This window comes from Malaclemys terrapin, chromosome 8 (genome assembly GCF_027887155.1).
Source record: "Malaclemys terrapin pileata isolate rMalTer1 chromosome 8, rMalTer1.hap1, whole genome shotgun sequence".
Taxonomy (NCBI): Eukaryota; Metazoa; Chordata; order Testudines; family Emydidae; genus Malaclemys; species Malaclemys terrapin.
Genome location: NC_071512.1, coordinates 15,407,354 through 15,427,335, shown reverse-complemented (window position 1 = coordinate 15,427,335; position 19,982 = coordinate 15,407,354). Strand labels below are relative to the sequence as shown.

The 19,982-nt window shown below is 40.6% G+C and overlaps 2 protein-coding genes across 2 annotated transcripts; both read right to left on the bottom strand.

The window, feature by feature from the left end:
• Positions 1-111: 111 nt before the first annotated feature.
• Positions 112-2,250, bottom strand: LOC128841906 (cytochrome b-c1 complex subunit 8). Its single transcript, XM_054037419.1, has 3 exons — positions 2,148-2,250; positions 1,011-1,179; positions 112-338 (listed from the first exon to the last, which is right to left on the bottom strand). The coding sequence occupies exons 2-3, from the start codon at positions 1,162-1,164 to the stop codon at positions 244-246; spliced, it is 249 nt and encodes an 82-aa protein (XP_053893394.1). The 5' UTR covers positions 1,165-1,179; positions 2,148-2,250; the 3' UTR covers positions 112-243.
• A 3,811-nt stretch (positions 2,251-6,061) lies between these two features.
• Positions 6,062-10,145, bottom strand: GDF9 (growth differentiation factor 9). The gene is made up of 2 exons (XM_054038745.1): positions 9,701-10,145; positions 6,062-7,242 (listed from the first exon to the last, which is right to left on the bottom strand). The coding sequence occupies exons 1-2, from the start codon at positions 10,143-10,145 to the stop codon at positions 6,293-6,295; spliced, it is 1,395 nt and encodes a 464-aa protein (XP_053894720.1). The 3' UTR covers positions 6,062-6,292.
• Between the last annotated feature and the right edge of the window lie 9,837 nt (positions 10,146-19,982).

The following is a 19,982-nucleotide window of genomic DNA, read 5'->3' as shown; positions in this document are numbered from 1 at the left end:
CACTCTTAAAATGAAAACTTAGATTCTGCAGAATTTAAAATCTGTCAGGGAGCCTCGGTTGTGAGTGAGACAAAGCAGTCAAAGACAAGAATTCCACACAACACTGCAGGATAGGAACTAAGATTTATTGAACAAGCTTTCGCAGCCTGCTACAATAAATATCCTTTTGTGTGTATGTGAACAAGTTTAGAAACAAGGAAGGGACTCTGACATTAATACACTAAGATCTCCCTATTAGCTGTATTACTCATCATTTTCAAAGTCAGCAGCGTTCTTCCTTTTCAGTCGCTCAAATTCTTCGTTCCCCCAGGTGTAAACAATATAGGCCAGCACAAAAGCTTAAACAAAACAACAACAAAAAAAGCAGTGAATATCTACAAGTTACATTACAGTAGATACGTGAAAATGTCTTGCATTATGCTGCATTGATTACAGTCCTGGGATAGACTCTGGAAGTTACTGTAGAGATCACCATGTTTTAAGGCGATTCCTTTGGATTTTTAAAGCCCTCGACAATATAAGTAAGAGTTAAACACCTAAAAATCATCCCAATGAGTATTTGCACTCTGCCATCATCCTATTATGGATGCCTAGATTTGAGGCAATCGTGCGTGTACTATGAATGGCCCTATGGTGTATGAAGAGTTCCTCCTGACATCTCTTAGCCCATTCCTCTGGATTTAAATCCACCTGTGACAGCTGCTGGCCCCATATCTAGAACATTTTCTCTTTCATCTCCCTTTATGTAGCATACCTGCTCCACAAACGGTCTCATGCATTTGTAGTTTTGATGATGGTTTTATTCCCTGAATTTAAGATCTTCTTATAAAAGTTTTAACATAAAATTCCATGCTTGTGGGCAGGGGAAGATTATTTTGAAATATAGATGCAGAAATGACACCAATCAGCATCTTTAATTTAACTCTGGCGTTAGTGAATACAGTACATATGGGACACAAGGCAGTTCAGAAGTTAAAATAATTCACTCAAACAAAGGAATTAGGACTTACGAGGAGCTACCCTGAAGACCTGTGAACGAAATCGCCTCCATACATTTGGAATTCCTTTGGTGAAGTAGTTAGGGAATGCCTTCTGCTCAAATGGAGACAAGCTGTAAGTGATCACATGCCTCACTCTTGCCAAGTTTCCAAAATGGCCACCCATTTTAAATTGCCTGTACTGCAAAAGCAAAGTGCTAGTTACTATGGAGATAGACTGATTTTAAACACAATATTCCTCAGGATGGATCCAAATCGATGATTTGTATGATAAAACAATTGGATTTTTAACATTTAAATAGTTTTTCTTTTTAAAAATAAATCCAGCTGAATTTAATACAAAATATGTTAAGGCCTAAACTTATTATAATCTCTCCAAACATTTAAATAAAAAATATGCTGCACTCACAAGTCTATCAAAAACTTTGAGCTACAGGATGCTTTTCTATATAAAGAATCAGTCAATGAAATTCTAAGTTTTGAGATCACGCTTTATAAATACAGCACAATAGGTATTAAACTGTATTAAAGGCTTGATCCCGTGGAGGACTTAGAGGTGGTGTTACTGAGTGCAAGAGACTGGCAAAGTCATCACAAGCATTTGGACCCAGCCTCTGAATCCAGAAGACACCATCGTGTGTATCATCACTAAGTAGCAAAAAGATGCACCGAATGTAACGGAAAGGCTCTACTTAAGTTGAAAATCAACATGTTTGGAGGGTTATATCTACCCCTGAGAATGCACCTCTCTCCGCAAAACGTCTGAGGTACAACTGGAAACGCTGACTAAAGTCAAGGATTTAAATCGAGGCTTTCCACATGGTGATTTCAATCAAGCCACCTGGAAGGGGCTGAGTCGCGGGATGAGCAGAGAGGAAGCTACGCGCTGTTACTTCAACTTCCACCCCGGGATCCCACTTCAGCGCCACTGGGGACTCGGGCCGGGGTTACAACCAGGTCTGGCTGGGTGGGGATGGGACCGACCCGCATTAGGGAGGGAGGGAGCCGGACTGTGCCAGTAACTCTCCGGGGGCAGCCACAGCCCTGGGGGAGACCCACCGCCCCCCCGCCCGAACGGCCCCCGCAGCCGCATGGCCATACCCGCCGGGCCCCGGCAGCGGCGGCTCCCCCAGACCGCTCCGCTCTCACCCAGGCCCGCTCGCTCGGACGTCCGGAGGTCACGTCTCTGCGGTCCTGCCAGGGCCCCCTTTCCGCTTCCGGGGCGCCATCCGGGTTCACCGAGCGGCCTGGCCCCGCCTCCCGAGCGCGGGGCGGAGAGGACGGGAAGGCGGCAGCGCCCCCTGCAGGCTGAGAGGGCGAAGGAGGACGGGACCCCCACGCGTCTACGCGCTGCGGTTCCTCCGTTCCCCCTCTGCCCCCCCCGCCCCCGCGGGGTCTCCAGGGTCCCTCTGTCCCCCACTATTCCCACAGAGTCGCCCTAGTTTCGTCCCCCCCACTGCTCCTGGGGGGTCTCCAGGGTCCCTCTGCCCCCACTATTCCCATGGGGTCTCTGCCCCACCCCCCAATACCTCACAGGGTCTCCAGGGTCCCTCTGGCCTCCCCTTACTGCCCTCCCCCATTGGGAACTACTACCCACAGTCTCTATGGTACTGATTTTGCCCCAGATCCCCAAATATAATGGAGGTATCCTATCTCCTAGAACTGGAAGGGACCTTGAAAGGTCATCAAGTCCAGCCCCCTGCCTTCACTAGCAGGACCAAGTACTGATTTTGCCTCAGATCCCCAGGTGGTCCCCTCAAGGATTGAACTCACAACCCTGGGTTTAGCAGGCCAATGCTCAAACCACTGAGCTATCCCTCCCCCAGGCATAACCTCTCCTGAGGTTACTCTGACCCTCCCACCACCTCTCAGTGAATTAATTATTGTTTCTATTTGTAGAGCACAGCCAGGGCTGGGTGTGGGGTGACCATGCTGGGGCCTTTAGCACCACTCTAAGGTCAAGGTACTAGGCCCCTTGCTTGTGCCAAATAGGTCATACTGCTCCATGCATAGGGGCTATAGGAGTAGCAGCTGCTGCTATTACAGCCAATAGGTTAATTAACCTGGTAACCCCAGACCCTGACCTTGCCTTTGACACAGGTCTTGTTCATTCAGACCAGTTTTGCTTGTTTTTGGGGAGTTTCCTAAATTTCTTCCTTAATGAGAGGAGGGTAAGGTTTCTTTCGTCTTCAGCATCTTCCACGTGCTTCCCTCCTACCACAAAGGCCCTGCATCATCTTCACTAAGAAGCCTGTTAACACCACATGATTCATCCAGAAAGATTGTTGCTGGCCCAGGCACCGAGGATGGAAGAACCAGTCTGATGAGTAGGGTACTGAAAATAGCCACGTATAAGAATCAAGCTTGCTTGTTTTACATGACAGCATATTGTACTGTTACTGAAGGGTCATACTGGCCTGAGATTAGAGTTTACAGTCAAAATTCACACCAGTTTGAAATTGTGTACAAAGTACTTTATTGATCTGCTGTGGTCTTGAGAGATCAGTAAATAGAATCACTTGGTATTTTGGCAGACATTTTCTAATGGTTAAAATTGAGGTTAGGGCTGAAGAATTTTATAGTTTTTTTTAATATATATAAAGTAAGTTTTTATTTCAGTTTGTAAAATCTCGGGTTGGTCAGCTTTCCTGCCTCAAGCTGTAACCTGAACAGTTGCAAGGATCAGGCTAGAATTCTTCATCCTAGCAGCTACACCATTGCACAATTAGGACTTGCTCCTATCATCTTTTATTTGCCCAGCTCAACCCAGTAACTTCACACACATAAAAGAGTCTACAGCATCAGGATCTTTGCTAGTTGTATTCTGAAGGTTTAAGTCTTCCCCTCAAACATCAGATTGTCCACTATGGCAAGTAGGATAGGCATAGCCTCATCAGGTGTGCTAAACTTTATGTAAACATTGTAATTTATCACTAGGATTTTGCAAGACTGGTTTTTACATTAGGTGTAGTGAAGAGATAAAGTAAGGATCTTGAACTCACTACAGAGAGTCAAATTCCTCTCTGAACTTGATTAAAATCACTTCATCTGTTTGTGCCCGTTTTCCCCCATCTACAGAATGTGGATTAGTATTACAGTAATAGCTGGGAGCCTCACTCACAAACCAAGACAGCATTGTCATAGGCACTGTCAAAACACACACAAAAAACATTCCTGCCCAGGAGAGTTTATAATCTCAGTAATACTTCCTTGAGAGGATTGGTTGTGAAGTGCTGTAAAAGCCTCAAGTTAAAGACAGCTGAACAGTCCCTATTTCTTAAGTTCTCACTGTACAACAGTTAGTTTTCCAGAAAGAAGCTCATGATTATAGTAAGTACACATATGGAACATGTCTTGCCTTGGTATATTTTCTAGATAGTTACCATTTTCTCTCTCCCATGTCCATAAAAATAAAAATCACACATTCACCTCTTGTGCTTTAGATTTGGAACTGCACAACTCCCAGCACAACATTTACTGCTCTAGCTCACTATCACAGAACTAAGAACTAGCTGGCAGGATTCTAAAACAGATTTTAAGAGTATTTTTATGGTAAAAAGAGGGTCTCTTTATACTTAATAGATTGTCATTTTAAACAGCTACTCTTAAGGAGCAAGCTTTGAACTAGAAAGGCATTGTAGAACCACACCAGGTGAAAGGGGGACTCAGGAGCAATTAAAAAAAAAAAAAAAAAATCTTAAAATGACTTAAAACTAGTCTTATGTGCAGTAGCTGCCTGTCTAGAGCTCTGGGGGCAGGTATCCACTACAGAGTGTATGTTTACAGCAGAAGTTCATGGGAATAGATGTTTAGAATAGTAACAGGACCAGAGATTTAGACCTGGAGATCCATAGGAGTAGGGAACATTAAGTTATTTGAGATATTGAATTTAAGAATTAAAGCAGTTAAGCCTGGCCTCTTTTTTTATTAAAAAAAGTATTCAGGTTTAGGAATACCAGTAAATACAGTAGAATCTCAGAGTTAACACCACCTCGGGAGTGGCGGTTCATAACTCTGAAATGTTCGTAACTCTGAACAAAACATTATGGTTTTTTCAAAGTTTACTACCAAACATTGACTTAATTCAACTTTGAAACTTTACTAGGCAAAAGAAAAATGGTGCTTTTGACCATCTTAATTTAAAAATAAAAAAAAAAAAAAGCACAGAAAATTCTCACCTTGTCGATTTTTTTTTTTTTTAAATCTTTCCCTTATTTTATTAGTTTAACACTCTACTTGCTTTTTCTCTGCTACTGTCTGATTGCATACTTCTGGTTCCACATGAGGTGTGTAATTGACTGGTCAGTTCATAACTCTACTGTATTTAAGTAACATTTAACTTCAGCAGGAAGTGTGACTGAACTGTTTATTTTTTGAAATGTTTTTTTCAAAACTGTATATTTAAGCTCATCATACCAAGTATGGTTTCATTTCTAAAGTTTAGTTCACAGTCTGAACAGTTATTTCTTGTTCATAGCTGGCCAGAGTAGAAAAAGCAGCAGCATTAAAAAGTTACTAAATGCCAGTTTTAAATAACCTATTAGTAAGGAGTGTAATTTTTCCTGCTAACTGTAGAAACAATTCTCTTAAATGTTTGAATGAGAATATTTTTACTAGTTACTGCCCAGAAATGTAGTTAGACTTCCTGGTACAAAATTAGGACTGTCTCCAGATAAGTAGTATAGTCACTTACCACCAACCTCTAAGAAAGCCCTAATAGTTTGACAAAACAGGTGGTCCATTTTTCAGAGATAACCTTGAATTTTGTCAACCAGGAGAGGGAACTGGTTTGAATCATTAAAAGCATACTTAAAAATTGAGTGATTGAGGAAGTCAGAAATACTAAAGCCTCTCCTTCTGTGCTCAGACACTTGCCAAAAATATAAAGTGTCTTTTGGATGCAAGCAAGACTGAACAAGAACCACACAAATGCCATGACATGACAGGTGTTTATTCCCCTTATTTTTATCCATAGCATTAAAGCTTACAATAGAATGAAATCCTTTACACTTTTATAAAAGATACAAGTTATGGATTATTTCTCCATATAAAAAGGAAATTAAGTAAAATTTCCTTAAATTTCTAATTTCATATTTCCAATTAGTTACAAGGGGCTACAAAAATAAGTGTTGCCATTATGCAGATACCTGCCACGGACTCCATGCTAAATTGATAGCATATCTATTTCATAGAAGTTACTTACACTTATGACATTCAGTTGGTCAAGACTACAGATGGCTTAGAGTATTGGAAAAATATTCTGAAATAAGTAGCAGGAAAGTGGTGTTTAAATGTTACCGACAAGTACATTTAGTAGCTATCATATCTTCATATTCTTTGTAGACTATAGAACCATCAGGCTCTATTGTCAAGACACTCAAGGGACTATATTCAGCAGGAATGCAAGAAGGCCTTGGAACAGAGGAGTCCAATTTCTCATATATGATGTTCTGTACCATTGTATGGACAGGAGAGCCATAACGATGCCCAACCACCCTTGGGCAGTCACCTTTGCAATATTGAGGGTTGTATCTGTGTGGTGCTATTATCCATTTGTCCCACTTTAGTTGGCTAAAACTTAGTCGGAAGTTGTGAAGCTCACATTCATTTTGGGGAAACAGGAATTGTTTGAAGTATTCACTCAAATTATAAGTTGGAGCAGATGGGTTCTCTTTCACATCATCTCTTCGGTGGCGAGATGCCCTTTTATTCTGCATATTTTCTGTTCCCATTTCTTTCATGGAATCTGCAAGTGGATCATTTCTCCATCGGGACCACATTGGATTCTTCCTTCTATGCCTAAGGGAGTTCCACCTACGATAAGCTTGCTCACTGGTGTCATTTAGGTACAATAAAAGAGAAGGAGGCACCAATGCCGTGTTAAAGGAATTTCCCTGTTTAGAGTTGTGGTGTTGATCATCTTTCAGACAAGTGAAATTCACAGCCATATGGATACTCCTCTTGTTAGAGGCAATTAGAGGCTGAAGAAAAGAGGTCACATCAATCTCAACCCATTTGTGTCTTCTGAGTTCAAAGTGCAGATTAAAAGTAATTGACTGAGGTACATTGGGACACACTTGACCAGAAGGATCATTTTCCTTAACAGCTAAGTGGCACGTGCATGTAATGGCAGAAGAACTAAAAACTGATCTGTCAAAGGAGTAGAGCAAGACAGACTTGAGTAAATGCTCCAGCGCAGTAACACGATCCAGATTGAAAAGCAGATCCACTGAGCGAAGGTCTTCTGAGAAAGAAAACAAAGTCTCTGTAGAGATTAAACAATTTTCAGTACACCTCTACCCCGATATAATGCGACACAATATAACATGAATTCGGATATAATGCAGTAAAGCAGTGCTCCGGGGGTAGGGGGGCAGGGCTGCGCACTCCAGTGGATCAAAGCAAGTTCGATAGAACGCGGTTTCACCTATAACGCGGTAAGATTTTTTGGCTCCTGAGGACAGCGTTATATCGAGGTAGAGGTGTAGTTACTTGACAATGTGCATAATCAAACAAATAATTTAGACCTCAAAATTCAATTGAACTTAAATTTGATAGTCTGGCAGGGAATGTCCACTAGGATTCCAAAACCTTATTACTCTAAAGAAAATGCATCAATTTGTCAAAAAAAAAAAAAAAAAAAAAAAAAAAAAAAAAAACCACCCACAACACCCCCCCCCCACACACACACCCCCACACCCACACACACCCCCCACACCCCCCCCAAGCTAACATTTTGGAGGAGCCAACAAATGGTCGATTGACCTGCTGGCTCCACACATTGTTCACGCAGTTGTGCCAACACTAGTAATGCTTCATAAAAAAAGGGGCAGCAGGCAAAAATCTGTTTCTATTAGGTTAAGGAAGGAAGAATTGCAAAACTGAATACGATAGAAATGGCAGAGAAAAAAAATCTTTGCAGGCTTTTAAGAGGTATTAGAAACTAGTGGGTGAGAAGGAAGCTATACAAACAAGATTGTTGGCAATATCCTCCCTTAGTGTCAGTCACAGGGAGACAGGAATTGCCTACTGGGTTAGACCCCTGGTTTATAGGGGTAACATTCTTTCAGAGAGTTGCCAGTACTAGGCCCTTCAGAAGGCTGTGCAAGAAACCCTGAAATAAGTAGTTGTGAGAAGATCTACCTCCATGAAAGTCATCCTAACCTGTTGTAGTTAACCCCTTGACTTTGAAGTTTTTCCAAATTTTTCTTCATTAACTACAAACAACGCTGGATATTCTTGTTCATGTAGATATCCAGTCCCTCTTTGAATTTTGCTAAACTCTTGGCCTCCATGACATCCTGTGATAATGAACGTTGCAGTCTGGTTATGCATTGTATATAAAAGTATTTCCTGTGTCAGCTTTGAATTTGCTATCTTTCAATTTCGTTGACTGTCTCCTTGTTCTTGTATTATGAAATAGGGAGGACAGATGCTCCTGATCTTTTCTATACCATTTGTTATTTAATACTTTTATCATGTTCCCCTTTTACTCATCTGCTTTCTAAGGTAAAGAATTCCAGTTGGAGCATTTTTCCATGCGACTAATCTTTGTTAGCCTTCTCTGAACCTCCTCTAATTCTGCAACCTTATTTATTGAGATAGACTATTCTATGCAGTACTGGTCTCCCTAAGTGAGGGCTTTACATATTTAGTGTAGCTGCTCATAGTATTTCATGCTATTCTCCATTCCACTAAACCTAAAATGGTTTGCTTTTTTGAGCATAGCTGCACATTGAGATGGAGAGTTAGTTCAAGTTTAGCCACCTGAATCACTATAACATAGAAGACATCTTAAAAGGAGACACACCCATAATTAGTTTTTGCTTTCAAGCATTACATTACCATGCTACACAGGGGATTTTATAGTAATGTACCTAAAATGGTAGTTTGGCTGCAGTTCATGTGGCAGGTCATAACTAATAAATCTTATCACTTGTATTAAATCTCATCTTACAGAGCACTTTGCCTTAAAATATATTGTGAAGATTCACATCTGTAGCCAGACATATACATATAATTTTTTTTTTAAATGGATGGAGAAACCCTGAGTCAGAGTTGAAGTAACAGGTCCACAGCCATATATGTAGGATTAGAAGTCAAGAATTGCTGACTGCCAGTCTTGTGATCTGACCACATCTTTCACCCCACCCCACCATTTCCTCCTTGAAGCTTCCCAGCTGCAACAGTTTGTAATTAACTCATCCGAAGTCATGCTTTCCAAGTATGGATATTCATAAAGTGGGGGAAATTGAGTGGTTCTTCTCTAATAGAAAGTACAGCAGAAACAGTGGACTAATTTGGAAAAGTCCTCTTGTAATGGGATCCCAACACATCATTAATAAGATCTCAATACTGAAGCAGATTTTGCTGACTATGTAAAATGCAGAATTTAAAAGTCAGTAAAAGGACAAAAGACAGCCAACAGATTTTAATTATTTCTTTTTCCTGCTTTACTCCATATAGCTTTAGATGTGGGTATTATGTAGGGTCAAAGGCCTAAATTATGGAGAAGCCTGGCCTAAATTCCCTTTAAGGAGAGGCAGATTGTGGAAAAACCCATTCAATGCAAGGGAAGAGTCAGTCAGTAGATTTAACAGTTACACCTCTGTAGAGAATAGAGGTTTCTTTATTCTACCCCATTGAAGGAAAGGGGAAGAGTGTCTTAATTACCCCCCCCCCCCCAGTCTTTCCTCACCTACCTTTTATTTGGTCCTTGGGGTAGTGCTTGCACTCAGCAAATGGAGTGAGGAGCCAGACAGTGTTGTAGAGGTGATTTTTGTTGGCTTTTGGGATCCCTTCTTTTGTGGCAGACATCTTATATAGCCGCTTCATATATCTCAGGGCTCTGGCATCTGGTTGGAGTCTTGGGGCCTCATCTTCCCAACTGTGAGGTCTCTGGTCAGACAGCACCTTGAGAAGGGGTGGCAAGAGGGCATAGCCATTTCTCACACTTGGTGGCAATAGCAACACTGGAGGTAGCTCAGGGGGCTCATCCTCAGGAACAAGCAACAGCTCAGGGATCCTCTCAGACACTACCTCATCCCTAGAGCTAGGGGAACACAGAGCAACAGAAGAAAGTAACCTGATAGAGTAATAGAAACAGATGAAGATTCTCCAGGGAATTACCATGATGCTGGAGGTCATAGCAGAAAAACCCTATCCCCATGACAGGTTATATCATAGAAGAGAAAAAGAACTAAACCTGGCCTCTTAAATATGTTTCAGGTGTGAGTGGGAAGGCAGCATCTCTCTGATTACACCAGAGGGAGAGACCTACAGCTGGGGAGTGAATCCAAGTGGCCATTTGAGTTCAGGCTAGAATCTTTGCACATGTAGGCAAACAAGCCATTATTAATTATAGAAAGGTGCTAATTAATTAGCATGTTTATCCTCTCTAGCTTCCAGAAGGGACCACAAGAAATGATGGCTGAATAATAGTTATTCTGGCTGGCTGTAGTTACCGCCCCAAAGCAACTTGTGATTCTAACGTAGCTGTGACATTCAAACATGTTTTTACCACAATAACGATGCCCACCCAAAGGTAACTGTTAAAAAAACCGCAGTGATAATCTTTTAATGAGCTGGTAAGAAAAAGGTTCCTGTAGAAAGACTGAAATTGGGTTTCTTACAGTACCACAGCTGAGATAACGGGGAATAAGAGAAGAAGAAGGAAATAGAGGGAAAGGTTCAGAGTAACTGAAAGAAACCGGAAACAAGAGTCCTTCATGAATAATTCTTTAATTTGAAATCTGATGTTTAGCTGCTCTGGTACACTCTGGGCATAGTCTGAATGCCTTCTATAGGTAGATCTCTCTGGTGAGCTAAGTAGTGATAGTATACTAGTAATGAGAGGGACTAAAAGTGAACACACTGTGTTCTAAGCATGGATCTCTGAGATAGAAATGGCTGAATTCCTATCCCTACTCACCCTGTTAATTTCTTGTGTGATCTTTGGCATTTAGGGTGGGATGCACATTGCACAAGGGTATTTAGATACCTTATTCTTGTTTCTAGGCATCACTGTGATCCACAAACCCCACTCAGCTTCTGTCTAGCCCAGTTGGCACCCAAACTCACTCGGTGCCAAGGTTATTTCCTGATGGCATGTACAGCCTCACTCTGGGCACCTGAGCTTGTGCACTACTGCCTTATGATAGGTGTCAAGACACTGTCTCCTGACTAAGCCCCAGAGTGATTCACAAGCTGGGAAAGATTGGCATTCAGCCAAAGATCTGTGCACACTGGATCAGGACCTTCAGGCAAGTTCACATAAAGTCTGCTCAGCTCTCATTACATGAGATTTTCACTGACCTGAGCAGATTCTGGAAAAATATTTCCAGCTACATTTCATTTTGTAATAGGATGGTATAATAAGCTATTTAAAATGTAGTTCTCGTGTTTGTGGCCACTATTATATAAATCAACAAGAATAAAATAGACAGTTTAATATATTTAATGTGTGGTTGTAAACAACTAAGATGTACTCCGCTATATGCTGTAAAAGACTTGTACTTTTCTGTCAGTTTATAATGAATGAGCCAAATGCAGACATGGGTGGTGTGGGTACAACTCCACTGAAGTCAATGACCCACTTAACCCAGGCCTGATCTTGGCCCAATATATTTAAAACAAAACAGAAAACTCACCAGTAATACCTGAGATAATTAAAAATAAATGAATGTTAAAAATCTTACTTCTTTTTCCCCATGGATACTATTTATTTTTTGTAAGTCACCTATTTTAGTTTTATTCCCAGTCAGTTTCCCTTTTGGACTCTCATGCCCTGGCTCAGCACTGTGATGGCTAAGTTGGAAATACTGAAGGCAAATGTTTAACTCCAAACAGAGTTGTTGTTTTTTTTTTTCATTTAAATTACAATAAAAACAAAATTACAAAAAACCCTTCTCTGACAAAAACCAATTGTTTTTGCCCTTAACTACCTGATTGTGCCAATAGAAGTATTAATTAAAGTGTAAAGTAACTGATTTATAGCTATCATTTGCTGTTAACATGCTTCTTGCCTTTCACTTCTCTGCAGACACTAATACCAGTCTTAGAGAAATGGAATGGAAAAGTAATTGTGTTTATAGTGCCCTCAGATTACCTTCCAATCCCTAAGTAAAGCCCTTCTACCTCCAATCTGAAATCTAGGCATCCAAATAAGTAGGGTGCTTTTCAATCACTACCAGCTATCTGTGGAATGTGCTCTGAAAGACCTCTGCTAGAGCACTATTGATTACTTTTGGAATGTATAGAGCTGCCTGTTGCTGAACATGTCTAATTGGGATTTTTTTTTATTTTATGAGGATAATACCTGAGAGAATCTCCTTTCTTGTCAGTTGTTTTTAATTAGAGCCATGTTATCAGTAGTGTGGTAAAATGTCACCCCATCGTTTAACTTTCCTATCTCACTGTTTCCAAGAAAGGAGTGCTAGCTCAGAGAAAGCTTAATTCACTTACAAAATGTCAGGCTGGTATACTTTCACTCAGATTGCAAGGTTAATTATAAAACTGATTAGGATTATATTCAGCTAACCATCTATATACCCGAATAATGTAACCTTGTTTCTTTTGCTTGCTCACATCGGATTAGGTTATGATAAGAGGAGAGCACTACCACTTCTAAGGTCAGTTAAAATGTAAAAGTTTTGTTGTGTGGGTTGGTTTATACTTCCATACATTTTTTAAATAGCATCCATCAACCAACATGCTAGCATCAAGCCACTCCAACAATTCTTAACTTCTAGATGCTGAGGTAATAATAAATCTTTTACTATAATTCTATATAGTGGATCCTAGTAAAATCTCAGATAGTCTTATGCATACACTGCACTGTGAGATGAGAGGGGATTAAAAAGATAGCTACAGTTTTAAATATGTATCAGGTGGACTGGATGGCTCAAGGAAGTAGTAATGAGCTATAGAGGCTTATATACCTAGGTGACAGGTGTGACTCTAGTCCTAGTTAGAGGTGCCTTGAAAATTGCTATTGTTTGGTGGCCTGTGTGAAATAAGTTGCCCTTTCCAGTGGTCAAATGTCCCAGTCACCAAAAGCCATGTATATTAACTGGCCCCTTTCTTAGCAATCCTAATAGAGAAGTCATGGACTGAGTGGACCATATGGTGTGATTGCACTGTCACCTTTTTTCTAATTTCCACCAATGCACTACCCAAGGTTCAGCTCCATTGATGGCAGCAACAGTGAATATAAACTAACGGCTGGCATTTTAACCATTGTGTTGTCTAACCATGTTCATAACAGGTCTAGATCACATGGAGTTAGATTTTCAAAATATTTGGGGATTACATTTTCAAGTATTCAGTACCCACAATTGGGACTAGATTTTCAAAAGCGCTTAGAGCACAGCAACTCCCTGCCCTGATTTTTAAAAAGCATACATCTACTAGGCTGAACGCTTTTGACAGTCTGGCCGTCGTCTCTCCTCAGCCCCCACAAGTGGGAGCTGAGCTTTTTTGAAAATCTGGCCCATAATATCACCGGCATTCTCAGCAGTGTTGCCATGCTAATGGGTTCCTGAGGAGGCAGTCATAATTTAGGGCAGCCCTTGCATTGCCTACTTCATCCAATGGGCTGCACTTGTGTCATGGAGTTATTGGGCGATGCTCTGAAACTACTCCATATGGAGCCAGTCAGGACTCTGGGGTAGCATGCCTCCTCTCTCTGAGCATACTGTCACCAGGGCAAGAAGTTTACAGAGCTTCAACCTTCCTGAATCTGACCCCGGAGCATTCAGCATCCCCTTCCACACTGTGCATTTCCTGCAGCGAGTCCACCTGAGAGGGGCTCCTGGGAAGCCAAAGGGCCCTGCACCCCAACTCTGTAGTCAGCAGTGATTCTCAGCCAGCGTAAAACATAAGGTTTATTAGTCAACAGGAACACTGCGTAATACGGAACTTGTTAGCACAGAAATCAATGACTTTTAGACAAGTCCATCTTGGGGGACCCCGGGCCAGACGCCCTGGACTCCCCCATCTCAGTCCCAAAAAACACAGTCTCCCAGCTTCCAGCGACCCCACCTCCGACCTGCCTGTTGCCCCTCCTCCTGGCCTTTGTCTTGCTTCCCAGAGAAAGAGTCACCGGGTCACATCCCCCTCTTGGGTCTCAGGTTATAAAGGGCATTGGCATTGCCTACATGTAGAGCTGGGGAGCCTCACCTGCCTCAGGGCCTCAGCGAAAGTCACACACCGAATTCCCATCACCTAAGCATTGGTGCAAGACACAAGGAAACTGAGGTACACATAATATAGGACAGTAAGACTCACATGCAACATAACAAAGTGAATAAAATCCCACTTCGTCACAACTTGCCCCTGGAACAGCCCAGGAAAGAGGATGCAAAGATTGTCTCAAAATGGCCAGGGGTCTTTCTCCCACAGAGCTGCAGGTTCTGTAAGAAGTGCAGCACAGAATGTCAGCTTTTAGCAGAGCACTGCTGCTGACCACATTATAGCCATTCTGTGCACAAGTAGAGGGCTTCAGTCTGTGGTAATTAGCGTTTTTTATTGTGGTGTGTGGAGCTTTTAAGATCTGTTGTGACTGTGGTTACTGCAATCTAAATACCTACAACATTCTGGAGGCAGGATTCAAAGAGACTGGTTACCCGGAAGCAGCTGAATTTGAAGACTGAACCATAAGAATAATAATAAATGATATGTGAGGCTAGCTGTAGCTTGAAAGCAAGGACACCTCTCCCTGTGCTAATGGTTCATTTTGCTATTGTTCTTATCTAACTAAAGTCATCATTGTAGTTAACTGAAAAGGGCATGATTAGTTACTGGAGACATGACATTCATGAGCTCTAAATTACGAAGAGAAGAAAATTGAAACATGGAGGGAAATGCTTTAGCAGACTATAATTAACTTTCTCAGTAAGTGGAAGATTAAGATCTTGTAAAAACAAGTTTTTTTTTTTCACAAAAACTGAACCCAACAAAAATATTTCCACTCTTATTTTTTTTTAAATTTCCAGTTCATCAATTGTCTGTCTTCATTTAAAGAAAGAAATATTGCCCTGCAGCTTTTGCAAGAAAGGGCCCTGATTGTCCTGTCACTCATGCAGATTCAATGGAGTCTCATTGAGGTCAATGGAGTTCTGCCTGGGTGCAAGGGTTTGCCCCTTGCATGTGGTTTGTGTCCAAAAAGAACATGAAAGTGAGACTGATAATAAACAAAAGTTATACTGACAAATGACTTTCTTTGCTCAAGATAAGAGAAAGGCAAAAATTAAATAAGCAGCATGTGGTCCACACAATTTTGGACCTGTAGAATAAAGGATTTTAAAAAACAGTATTTTTAAAAAATAATAATTTTTTTTTTCTGTTTTGATACTTTAAGGTGTTATTAGTAACATGGAGAAGAAAGGTTTGTTTACAACATATGATGTGAAAATTTCTCTTTTGAGTTGAAAGTTTCTCTTTACAAATATGTCAACTTAAAACCAATAGAATAACATACAAGGTATTTCAAAAGTCTGATCCATGCATAGCTAAATATTCGATCACCATAGGGGAGTGAGGATTAAGAACTAGTAGTTTCCTTCCCCAGAGGGATCACAAACTGTATTGCCTATGCTCTCCTCCCACTGACATCTGGATTGAAGACTTCCTTCATCTCCCTTAAGTTTAATAGTCTTTCAGCATCTGACCCAGGGAATGTGAGAAACGGAGGTGAAGCAAGATGTGTGCTCTTAATACAAAGAAAATGGGAAAGGGTAGAATTTATGGGTTATAACAGGGGTAGGCAACTTATGACATGCGTACCGAAGGCGGCACGTGAGCTGATTTTCAGTGGCACTCACACTGCCCGGGTCCTGGCCACCGGTCCAGGGGGCTCTGCATTTTAATTTAATTTTAAATGAAGCTTCTTAAACATTTTAAAAACCTTATTTACTTTACATACAACAATAATTTAGTTATATATTATAGACTTATAGAAAGAGACCTTCTAAAAACGTTAAAATGTATTACTGGCACGCAAAACCTTAAATTAGAGTGAATAAATGAAGACTCAGCACACCACTTCTGAAAGGTTGCCGACCCCTGGGTTATAACAATTTTAGTTTTAAAAGAGCAAGCAGATATTTCTCGTAAGAAACATGCTTCTTCCTCAAAGTCTATCCATATTAAAGGGTCACTCTCAAGTTAAAAAAATATTTTTAAAAAACCCTCTGAGTCCGATCCAGCAGACACATCTATTATTACGAATGTTGTTGTTTTTAACAGGAGTGATTCAACTGAAGTCAGTGGGACCAGACCTGGTAGTAAGCACTACGGCCGTATTATATATTTGCAGATTCAGGTGCAAACATCTTTAACTATGATAGTAACAAGAGCTTAGATTATTAAAACTGGGGGGGAGGAAGGGGGAGTTCAAATACTTTTTGCCACTTATGCTCCTTGTTTAGGTTTTCCACGATAATGGACTAGTGAGCTTCCCTTTTGTTCTAGTCAGTTTCTGTTTCTGGTTTTCCTGCACTAGTGCAATGTTGAAAAGTTTGGATGGTAAACATAACAGAGGAATGTGTGTTTCTTTAAAAGAATGGAACTGAACAGTCATAGAAACAATTTTGCTGGACTGAAGTTTTGTAAATAGCTGGATCCCTTTCCCTGCAAGCAGTCATGCATTGCTTAGCTCTTGTTCAAGTGAGTAGTCCTATTGAAGTAAAAGGGACTACTTACATGAGTAGCCACTCATATGCACAAGTGTTTGTGATATTGAGACGGAGTTTTTTAAATAAAACTCCAAATCTGAGCCAAATTAGAGTTGATCATGTCCCTTTAAAAAAAATCCACAGCATTATTAGACTATTATCCGGTCTTCCAATGCATTATAATCTTAAATATTTTGTTCTGTCTGTTATTAAATTTAAGATTCTTGGGACAGGAACCATGTCTTCCCATATTTTTTTCATCAAGAAGCACGCCAACGACACTGGTCAGTAAGTTCTTCTGCTAATAATTTTTAAATTCCTGTAAATGAGAACTGAGGAATGTGCGGCTTTGCCCGGTAGCTAGGTACTGAGGTTTGTTTGTTTCCACAAGACAGCAAAAGCATTAGTCACAGGTATAGATGTTATGCCATGATAAACAAGGGTTTTAATTCTAGCTCACTGAGCCGATTCAGTGGACTTTGAAACACAAGAAATGTCAGGTGCTTTCTGCAGAGTTCATTAATATTGTCTGTAGAAGCTTACCTTACTACATCTCCACAAACGTCTTAATCATGCTGTTGCTAGACAGATGTGAGCAGTGGCAATTTCCAAAGAAATTTAGAAATATAGTGTGTTTAAAAATAAAAGGAGAATTATTCTTTGTTACTTATGGCAGCTCGTTGTTACCATAAACACCAAAAGATTTTGATGCTCTATTTGTTTACAGAAATAGCATGATTTTGTGGCCACTAAAATATGAGCAATTAGTTACTATCCCAGGTAAATGAAGTCACTGAGTGCAAAAAGTGAGGTCATAGGGCTCAATCTTAAATACCTGCTACCCAATGCTTTAAAAGAATATATGATGGTACCTAACAGACTTCTCAAATGTTAACGAATAAGGTAGTCACAGTTGAATTTACATTGTTCACAGCCGGTATCTCTTCTTTCCTGTACATAGCTGCTTAAAGTTACGGGGTCTAAATGATCTAATAGTCCTTTTTCATCACTAATATTTAGATTTATTAAAAATAAGATTTTAAGTCAATTCCTGATGTTTAACAGTCTACTGACTTCTATATTGGATAAGGATCTGCTCACCAATGGCAAAGTCTCTCTTCTAATTTGGTGTGTTATATACATGTATATAAACATACCTTCTGTCGCTCTTTACATCATTGGAAGCACTGTACAAATATTAACAGATACATGAAATATCATGGGTTATTATTATTCCACACTTTACATGTGACAAAATTGTGGCACCCAGGGAGGCAAAATGACTTCCAAAGGGTACACAGCAAGTTAGTGCAAAGCTGCGATTGAAATCCAGAGTTTCTGGCGCCCATTTGTGTGTTCAGCCCATATTGCCTTCCTACCACTTTGTCTAAAATTACTGTAAATTCTTGACCAAAATAACATTTACAATAAATGACCTTGTGGACACTTTGGACAGAGTAATCGGTTGTTTTGGTGATTCGATAGTTGTGTTTAGTGACGTAATAAGTGATAGCGTGGGAAGAGTTTCACTTTATCCTGTTGTGAAAACATGTGATTAGCAAGTAGGTGCTTGGCAGTTTCAGTCCCTGAAAACCAGAAGAAACTTTGTCCTCTGATACTAGACTGTCAATAGCAGTATGGGTATAAGTGTGTTGTCTTTACCAAACCTCTTCAGTTTTACAACAGTGGAGGTATGTGTTTCCGAAGTACGTTTTTAGAGCTCTTCAATATCAAGGGCTTAACTGACATTACTTTACTATTGAAATTCATTAAGGAAGACTGTGGGATACTCCACATTAAGGCAGTTCATTAAGGCTATATTTTTAGCTTGTTAAGCAAAAATCACATGAAATCTAACAGCTCTACCAGTGTTGGGAATCGGATACTAATTTTAAAACAATAAGAATTTAGTGCTTCTGAAAAATAACAGATTGACAGCTGCAGAGAACAGTTCTCTATCCACACAACAGTTACTGCAGCAGTTCCAGCTCCCCGAAGCATCCCTGTCCTGGAGGGACCATTACCGTTCAAAGTATTTCTAGACTGCATAGCCCCATAGGATCCATGTACTAAAAAGCATACAAAGATACAGAAGTTACATTTCCAGGCCCATTTACTCCTTGGCTTGTCTGCAAGGACCAACAACGAGTGGTGACATGGGAACTAGCTTGGGGTCACAGACTCATTTCACACAAGCCATTGAATAACATAGCATAACATCTTTCAGTCATTACCAACCCTTAGACTGATTTGAACCAGCCAGTTAGGGTGAAAGGCTCTGTGAACATTTACTAATACTATTGTCCATCCAGTACCATAGAACATTATTCTTTTAGTGTAATGGGACTTCTATTAAAGTAGAATTTCTGTAGTTCATCCACTGAACTGGCATTAGTTAAATGTGCTAGTCCCTCCACATGTGTGCACTAAAAATATAATAGAGTGAGACAGATTTTGTCAAAGTTGTATCTACCAAATATTTCTGTTTGGAGTCCTAGATATACTCAGAACAGGTGAACGTGCTCCCACTGGGTACTGTGGTGCCCTGGAAAGATCCCCTCTGTATTCCTGCCTAGAACTTTGGAACAACAGAAGTAGAGAATGGTCCACAAAGAATCCGTTACAGTGTTATGTAAAAGTCTAGTGGAAGAGGAGGACTCTGAGTAAATTTCAAGCAGATACCCATCCAATTCACCTGTTTGTGCTTAAATACTGAATCTTAGTGCATTAACCAAAGACTCCTGTTTACTTGGCCTGTATTAGATGTGCATGTCAGAGGAAGTTGTGCCCTTTTGGATTGTTTAGAATTGCACTCCTTCACCTTGGTTAAGCCTAGTTGCTGGAGAAGGAGTTGTGCCAGGGCCTGCTGTTGAGCCGGGAGTTTATTCTGCTTCTCACAGGACACCACTGGAAGATGCAGCATTGTACTCCTTGGGAATTGGTAGTGCTTAGTGACCTTTTCCTTCAGCACTTGCATTATCTTCAACATAAGTTTGTTTTCCTGTTGTCAATCCCTAATGACTCAGACTGAGAGCTTTTTCCCCTGAGTATCTTCACAAAAAGGAAAGCAGTTCTTTTATTTAGATGTAGCAATTGTGTATATGTAAAAGAGTGGTAAAAGCTGCAAGCGGGGCCCGTCAGTGGAAGCTCCACGGGGTATGCGTTTTGATTCTGACACAGTACGATGTTTATCCACTGTTGTGAATTGGCGCCAATGACATCTTTGTGCTAGTTCTGCCGGTTCACTTTCAGATATCACTAGCCTTCAACGGTACCCATGCAAGGCAACTCTTCTGTTCTACTAAATCAG